The sequence below is a fragment of the Callospermophilus lateralis genome, unplaced genomic scaffold (genome assembly GCF_048772815.1).
Source record: "Callospermophilus lateralis isolate mCalLat2 unplaced genomic scaffold, mCalLat2.hap1 Scaffold_1118, whole genome shotgun sequence".
Taxonomy (NCBI): domain Eukaryota; kingdom Metazoa; phylum Chordata; class Mammalia; order Rodentia; family Sciuridae; genus Callospermophilus; species Callospermophilus lateralis.
In genome coordinates, this window is record NW_027511439.1 from 548,496 (window position 1) to 557,688 (window position 9,193).

The window sequence follows — 9,193 nt, forward strand, 5'->3', positions numbered from 1 at the left end:
GCAGGCAAGCCCAAGTGCAGTCAGGTCACCTCAGTTTTCACAACACTGAACCTGTGAGCCTGGGTGGGAAAGTGAATTCTTGAGACACTTTCCAAAAGAGCCCAGTTTTTTTTTTTTTTTGGTGTGTGTGTGTGTTTATGGAGATCTGTTCTCCACCATTATGAATATTTTCCTTTATATTAAAAAAGTAAAAAAGTAATTATTCAATTATTAATTGTGGATATAATGGCAAAATAATGTGGAAATTATATCCAAGGAATAAATTAAAGGTAAATAAATCTGAGAATATTAAAGAATGCACTGTCAGACAGGTGGCCATGCAGGAGAAGAGGGGAAAACCCCTGAAAATGATCCACATGTGAGTCTCAGGTGTCAGGGGAGGCCTGATGGAGAGCTGAGGACATGCCCTACAGGTCACGCCCAGACTCTGGGCTGCAGACCTTCACACCTGCCCTGGGAGGTGCACTTTGCTCAGAAATGAGTAAACATATCAGAAAACCAAGAGTGACTTTCCTCTGCAGGAAAGCAACAGAAATAGAAGAAATACTTTGAACAAGAATATATAAAATAATTGTATTTTTTCAAATAATTGTCATTGTCAATGGATGTTTTTTAACATATGCTAGACAAGTGCTGTATGACTGAGCAACAACCCCAGCCCCAAGCAATTGTATTAATCATGTTTTTATTTTTTCCTTTCTATCTCTCATCTATTTATCTTCCCAGACAACTAGAATTTCCAGCAAATGGCCAATTCCACCATGGTAACTGAATTTCTCCTCCTGGCCTCTCCTGATGGCTGGGATCTGAGTTTCCTCTATTTCACAGTATTCCCAATGACCTACCTGGGTACCTTGTTAGGAAACCTTCTCATTGTCACTGTCACCACTGCTGACCAGCACCTACACACACCCATGTACTTCTTCCTCAGGAACCTGTCCATCTTGGACATGTGCTACATTTCCATCACTGTCCCCAATGCCTGTGTCAACTCTCTCACTGGCAACAGGGCCATTTCAGTGGCTGGCTGTGCAACACAGATTTTCCTGGTCATTTTCTGTGCATGTGTTGAACTTCTGTTTCTCTCCATCATGGCCTGGGACCGCTATGTGGCCATCTGCCAGCCCCTCCAGTACCCCGTCATCATGAACCCTCAGATTTGTGTCCGCATGACCCTGGCTTCCCTGCTCAGTGGTCTGCTGTATGCAGGTGTGCACACTGGGAACACATTCTGGCTGTCCTTCTGCCAGTCAAATGTGGTCCACCAGTTCTTCTGTGACGTCCCCTCTCTGCTGAGGCTCTCCTGCTCTGACACCACCAGCAACATGGTCATTCTTTTTGTTTTGGCTGTGGCAGTTGGTGGTGGTTGCTTTACTTTTATTGCCATGTCATATATTCGCATATTTGCTGCTGTGCTGAAATTTCCCACCAGAGCCCCAGGGAAGGCCTTCTCTACCTGCACCCCTCACATCCTCGTGTTTTCCCTGTTCCTCAGTTCTGGTGCAGGTGTGTACCTGAAGCCTTCAGCAACCTCTGACACACTCCAGGACCTACTTCTCTCTGCCTTTTATACCATGGTACCTCCCTTCTTGAATCCTCTCATCTACAGTCTCAGGAACAAACAGGTAAAGGAAGCTGTGAGGAGAGTAATGCAAAGACAGTTGTTCTCTGGGAAATGATAAAGATTGCATTTCAGAATCATCTTAATTTCATTGATCATGGTTCTTAATTAGATACAATACTCTTTATATTTGAGCTTTACAAGTTACACTGTCTACCGTTCTATTACATCATTAGAAGCTGAGTTATTTTATAAGGTATATTTTTGTAATTTACCATATCATTTCCATGGATCCTTCATAAAATGTGTAACTTTATTAATGTATTTAAAGTATAAATATAATTCACTGTGTTTTCTGAAATCATTTGTAAATATATAAATTTTCATTATATATGAAAAGTACCTGTTTCAGATGCTGTCACAGAGGAAAGATTTACAAATAAAACATGGAGATAACATATAGTCAAATAGCCTGTTCTTGCACAGAGAAATGTAAAGCAGATTTTAACCACTTGGGTAACGGGGCTCTGTTTCTGTAACTGGTGTGACTGGGCTAACTGTGATTGGTTAGGCTTCCCTCTGCTTGACTGCACTGTCCCGCTTCTGTAACCTGGCTTGCTTGCATTGGCTAGACCCCCTGAACATCCCTTTTGCAGTTTTCAGGATTATAAGGAGTGCCCTTGCAATTGTTCTGGGCTGATCAGGGGAACAGCTTTATGTTCTGGTCAGCTGCCACCGGTGTGCTTCAATAAAGGCTTGATCAATTATAAGTGAGTGGTCTGGAAGTCAGTTTATGAAATCCTGGGATGAAGCTTTAACCATAACAATACATAATTGTGTCAGTTTAATTTGAAAACATATGAAAGTCAAATCCTAAAGAACTTTTTACCAAATACTTAGAGATAATCACAATAATATTTTTCTCCATCTGGAATATGAAAAAGGAAGACACTCTTTGTCCATGAAGTAAACAGAGTGATAGTTACCACCCACTTTATCCCACAGTCAAATATGTCCACTAGGGAAGAGCACCTGCCTTCCTCAGGTACATCGGCTGCCAGGATTTTAGTATGTCCACGAGTGACCCAGTGGCAGGGAGCTAATTTGGGGATTGAGTTGAGGTCAGCCTTCTGATTGTTCCTTCCCCAGGGTTTATTCTGTAATGTCTATGGTGATGTGTCATGCCTGATAATGACCAAAGACGGAATGTTTAAGTGTCTGACCTAGAGTGTGTCTTCTGTGGACTCCAAAATTCCCCCCAGTTTCCTGGAATTTGGAAAGCAACCCTGTATCTGTCTTGTGGCCGTCTTTAAGTTGATATTGCTATTGTTTTCAGCAGGGTTGAACCCAAGGGCCCAGCCCCAGCCCTTTTTTTCTATTTAATCACAGAAAACAGGGTCTGGCTAAGTTGTTCAGGTACATTCTAAGTTGCTGAGGCTGGCTTAGAACCTGAGATTCTCATTCCTCAGAGTCCTGAGCCACTGGGATTGCAGATGTACACCCCTGAGCCCGCTTGTGGCAACACATCATCTCACACAGATATTCCTCTCCAATCATTTTAGTGTCTTCCCTGGCATATGCTTTGCTAACCATTAATTATAACTGACATAGGATCAATGTCAAGTTACCTAGGAATGCTTATATTCAAAATGCGCCAAATTTCTTATGCAATATCACAATCATTATATTAAATTCCAAATTTAAAAAAAAACAATTTTGTTTACAAGTACACTAGTAGGAAAAAAATGGAGAAAAGTGTTAATGCATTTATTCCTAAATAAAATAAAAAGCTTAAATAAGTGCAATTAATTATCTAAAGCATTTCTTAATTTGTGCAGACAAGGGAGTACTTGTAATGGGAACCAGTGAGCACCCCAGCACTGGCTGATGCAGAAAGCCTTGATCTGCTGTAACATGATCCACACAAGCTCCGTCCACACACTGTGTCCATATCTTCAGGTCCTCAATGCTCCAATGTTCCCTGCTAGAGTAAAAGGAGTACCCCAGATGAATTCTACACACAATTATATATGCGAACTCCACCTTTACACACATTTCCTCTACAACAAAAGCTTACTGAATCTTAATTCATGAGTTTTTCATGAGTTGAGGTGGCCATGTAAATGAAGTTTAAATTTAATGGATAAAATTGGAAAGATATTGAATTGCAACCACCAGTCCTATTGAGAGTTGTCCATTTGAAACACACTTTTAGACATTTAATTATGTTTTATATTGAAAGGCTGATGGTAAAGGAGACGAAAAAAGGAAATATTGATATAAGGATACCATGATATCTCACATATTACATCAAATAATGCAAAACCCTCTAAGTGTGTGGATGTGGTATGGAAATTCTGCAGAATTTGGCAAAAGCATTTACTTTGGGTACTAGTTGTGAATCCAGGAAACAATGTTTTATAGTAATATTAATTATGTCAAAGTTATATTTTGGTTAGCCAGATTTTCTGAAATATCAGGTCTCCCCTTATAAGGACACTATATTTAGGAGTCCTTGGTAGAGCCTTTTTGTGTGTGTGTTTCTGTTTGTCACTGTTTTATAGAATCAAAACTATGGAAGACAAAGACTTAGCACAGGCAATAGTTAGAAATCTCTTGAGTTTTGAACATGAAGGGGTGCTATCGTTTATCAAATTCTTTTTCTACATCTATTGAGATGATCATATTGATGTGATGGATTACATTTATTGATTCCCAAATGTTGAACCAATTTTGTATTCCTGGGACGAACCCCATTTCATCATGGTGCACTATCTTTTTAATATATTTTTTATTTGATTTGCCAGAATTTTATTGAGAATTTTTACATATATGTTATTAGAGATATTGTTCTAAAGTTTTCTTTCCTTGGTGTGTTTTTGTCTGATTTTGGAATCAGGGTGATATTGGCCTCATAGAATGAGTTTGGAAGTGTTCCCTCTATTTCTATTTCATAAAATAATTTGAGGAGTATTGGTATTAATTCTTCTTTGAAGGTCTTGTAGAATTCAGCTAAGAATCTCTCTAGTCCTGGGCTTTTCTAAGTTGGTAGGTTTTTGATGACATTTTCTATTTCATTACTTGAAACTGATCTCTTTATATTGTGTGTGACCTCCTCCTTCAGTTTGGGTAGGTCATATGTCTCTAGAAATTTGTTAATTTCTTCTATATTTTATATTTTATTGGATTATAAATTTTCAAAATAGTTTCTAATTCTCTTCTGTATTTCAGACATGTCTGTTGTGATATTTCCTTCTTCATCTTGTATTTTAGTAATTTGAATTTTCTCTCCTTTTCTCTTCATTAGCATGGCTAGGGTTTTATCTATTTTTTTTTCAAGGAACCACCAACTTTTTGTCTTGTCAATTTTTCAATTGTTTCTTTTGTTTCGATTTCATTGATTTCAACTATAATTTTAATTATTTCCTGTCTTCCTTTGCTTTTGGTGTTGATTAGTTCTTATTTTTCTAGGGATTTGAGGTGTAATGTTAGGTCATTTATTTGTTGACTTTTTATTCTTTTAATGAATGAGCTCAATGCAATAAATTTTCTCTTAATACTGCCTTCATAGTGTCCCAGAGATTTTGTTATGTTATGTCAGTGTTCTCATTTACCTCTAAGAATTTTTTATTTCATCCTTGATTTCTTCTAGTATCCATTCATCATTCAATTTTGTATTACTTAGTCTCCATTTGTTAAAGAAACTTTAATTTTTTACTTTTTCATTTATTTCTCATTTAATTCCATTGTTATCTGATAGAATTTAGGGTATTATCTCTGCTATTCTTATTGTTGTTGTTTTGTATTTACTAAGAGTTGCTTTGTGGCATAAGATATGGTCTATTTTAGAGAAGGAGCCATGTGTTGCTGAGAAGAAAGTATATTTGCCTGTTGATGGATGGAATATTCTATATATGTCTGTTAAGTCTAAATTATTGATTGTATTATATAGTTTTATAGTTTCTTTATTTAGTTTTTGTTTGGAAGATCTGTCCAATAGTGAGAGAGGTCACCCAGTGTTATTGTGTTATGGTCTATTTGATTCTTGAAATTGAGAAGGGTTTGTTTGATGTATGTAGATGCTCCATTGTTTGGGGCATAAATATTTATAAGTTTTATGTCTTTCTGAATACATAAAACTTATAAATATAAGTTCCCTTGACAAGTATGGACTATCCTTCTTTGTCTCTTCTGACTAGCTTTGGTTTGAAGTCTACTTTTTCTGAGATGAGAATGGAAACTCCTAGGTGTTTGTTGAAATCCATATGATGATAAGTTTTTCCCATCCTTTCACTTTCAGCCTGTGGATGTCTTTGCCCATGGGGTGACTCTCTTGAAGACAGCATATTGTTGGTTCTTGCTTTTTAATCCAATCTGCCACTCTATGTCTTTTGATTGCTGAGTTTAGACTGTTAAGATTCAAGGTTATTATTGAGATGATTTGTTTTCCCTGTCATTTTGACTTACTTCTGGTTTTTAATTTGACTTAGTTTCTCCTTTGGTTAAATATTCCTTTAGTGTAGATCCTCCCTTTACTGGTTTTCACTTTTATTTTCACTTCATCCTCATGGAATATTTTGTTGAGAATATTCTATAGTTTATGCTTTCTAGTTGTGAATTCTTTTAATTTTTATTTGTCATGGAAGGTTTTAATTTCATCTTTAAATCTGAAACCCAAATTTTGTTGGAAATAAAATTCTTGATTGGTACCTAATAATTTTCAGAGCTTGAAATATATTATATTACAGGATGTCTTAGCTTTGAGGGTCTGGGTTGAGAAATCAGTTGAGATTTGAATTGGTTTCCCCCTATATATAATTTGTTTTTTTTTCCTCTCATGGACTTTAAGATTTTATCTTTATTCTATGTGTTAGTCATTCTCATTATAATGTGTCTTGGTGAGGATCTGCTGTAATTTTGTGTATTTGGGGTCTTGTGAGCTTTTTGTATTTGATTTTCCATTTCATTCTTTAGGTTTGGGAAAATTTCTGCTACTATATAATTGAAAAGAGTGTGCATTCCTTTGGTTTGTATTACTGCTTCTTCATCTATTCTGATAACTCTTACATTTGGTCTTTTCATGTTATCCCATAATTCCTGGATGTCCTGTTGATGGTTTCTTACCATCTTCTCTGCATGGTCAACTCTACACTCAAGATTATATATTTTGTCTTCATTGTCCAAGGTTCTGTCTTCCAAATGGTCTAGTCTGTTGGTGATGCTTTCAATTGAGATTATAATTAGGTCTATTGATTACTTCATTTCAAGGATTTTTGCTTTTTTCACAATCTCTAAGTTTTTATTGAAGTGATCTTTTACCTCCTGTATGTGTCCTTTGATTTAACTCCTTATACTATCCTTACATAGGCATTTGTAGGTTCTGGTAAGCAGTGGTGAGAGTGGTTATGAGAAGTTTTCCTAACAAGGTACCCAGGTATGTCATTGGGAATACTGTAAAATAGAGGAAACTCAGATTCCAACCATAAGGAGGACAGAAAAGGACAAATTCAGTTACCCTGGTGAAATTGGCCATTTACTGAAAATTCTCATTTTCCTGAGAAGATAAGGAGATAATAGAGAGGAAGCAAAGAATAATTAATACAATTACTTTACATATTCATTTCCAAAATGTTTTCTTATATTTTGAAATATAAGAAAGGTCACTCTTGGTTTTCTGATATGTTTACTTATTTCTGAACAGAGTGTACCTCCCAGTGCAGGTGTGGAGGTCTGCAGCCCAGGGTCTGGGTGTGACCTGCAGGGCTTGTCCTCAGCTACACCCATAAGTCCTCCCCTGACCTCCTGAGACTCCATGCAGAGCATTTCCAGGGTTGCCCACCTCCTCTCCTGCATGACCACCTCTGAAAGATTTTTCCCTTTGGGTATTTCTTTTGATAGTGCTTAAAATAAGGAAGTATATGGGAAACAGATTACAAGTAAAAATGCAAAGCATTGCTTGGGTTGTAAGTGACAGGAATTAATCATTTTCTAAATCATAGTTTTTTGTATTAGCAATTATGGTTTAGCACTGTTGATCAGTCACTGAGGAATGCTGAGAGGCACTTATCACATCCTGGCCTTCACAATGTGCTTCCAAAGACTACACCACTCTTTTTTAATATATTTACCACTGGACACATATCCTCATCACACCTGATATACCTTTAGTATAAAATGTAAAAAAATTATTAAAAAGGAGGACATAACTGATCAGTAAAAGCTGAGATTGATGAATTCAAAAAGGTTGAGATTGATGAATTTTAAAAGCTTCAATAAAAACTGCATAGAATGTTGCATGTTTTTATTTCCCACAGCTACTGAAAATTATGAATGTATGTCATTTGCATCAATGAATTTTCATCTATCTACCTGTCACCTGCAAAATATTTGGCATTCTGACCCCATGTTTCCTTAATCAGAATATATTTCTTTGTCACCTCTCTAATCTGTGCAGATAATTCTGTATATTTTCTAAGTTTCTGGTAAGTAAAAGAAATTTGAAAAGAAGAATTTCAATCCATAAGAGGCAGCATGACGTGTGCAAACACTGTGCACTCATCACACTCGAGAGGTATTACTACTCAAGTACCTGAAATCCTAGCAGACACTACAATGTTTACAAGACCTGTCTGTGCCTGCTATTCAACACAGATTTAACTCTTAATTCATTCCCTGGGCTAGATGATTCTCTGGATGATATTGCAATTGCTGAGCAAAATAAAAATGAGGTTCAGATGCATTTGAACTCTGCCAAATACTCACTCCTGAGTTCTCTACATGGGAGCAAACTATGTCTCTCCTTGGTGTCTCCCATCAACTGTGTCTGCAGCCAGCATGGATCTGTCCAGCCAGCACAGTGCCATGAGTGATGTGGGAACCTCAATCATCTCTGCTTTGTGTGAACCTGGTGCCTGGCCAGTGAGAGCAGGGTCCCAGGGAGCCCAGAGCTCAGCCTGCAGCGACAGCAGGAGGCCTGAGCACATCACCACGCAGCAACACCTCCAGAGCCCAGGAGAGAGGACATGGACACATGCCAGCATGGACAGTGGATGACACAGTGGAACTCCTCTGCTGGGCATCACCCTAAGTCATTATTGAAAATTGAGTAAAACTGAGGAGAGACTCATGTTTCTCTTTGTGTTTTCATCTCTGCCCTCCTCCACCTCAGTGTGAGTTAGGGGTGTTTATGGGGATCAATTAACACTGAGGGTGGTGGGCAACTCTCACACTCCCCAACATGTAAGTGGGAAACATCTAACACTCTCTGAAGTTCAGCAGCAAAGTCTCTTACTCTGAGATGAAATCCACATGACATAAAATTAACGTTTGTAACAGTTCACAGTTACTATTCAGTGTTATTTACCACACTTCACAATTGCACAACTTTTGACACTATCTTGTCCTGTAGTCCTGTTATTAGTTCAGATGACCCACAGAATCCATTACACACACTGTCCTTATTCCTGCTTGCTGTCAATGGAAAATACTAGGTATATACTGTATCTTTGAATTTATATATTTCTGAAACTTCATATAAATAGACTCATTCAATATATGCTATTTTTTTCTGGTTTAACTTAGCCTAATATTTTCAAAATTGATTTACCGCGTAGCATGTATCATTTGATTATT

At 37.3% G+C, this 9,193-nt stretch overlaps 1 protein-coding gene across 1 annotated transcript; it reads left to right on the plus strand.

Moving 5' to 3' along the window:
- The first annotated feature begins 746 nt into the window (after nt 1-746).
- On the plus strand, nt 747-1,679 carry LOC143386280 (olfactory receptor 14C36-like). The gene has a single exon (XM_076841473.1). The coding sequence runs from the start codon at nt 747-749 to the stop codon at nt 1,677-1,679; it is 933 nt and encodes a 310-aa protein (XP_076697588.1).
- The last annotated feature ends 7,514 nt before the right edge of the window (nt 1,680-9,193 follow it).

Excerpts from the sequence above, each read along its gene's own strand:
- LOC143386280 (XM_076841473.1), top strand. The coding sequence starts at position 747 with ATGGCCAATTCCACCATGGTAACTGAATTTCTCCTCCTGGCCTCTCCT.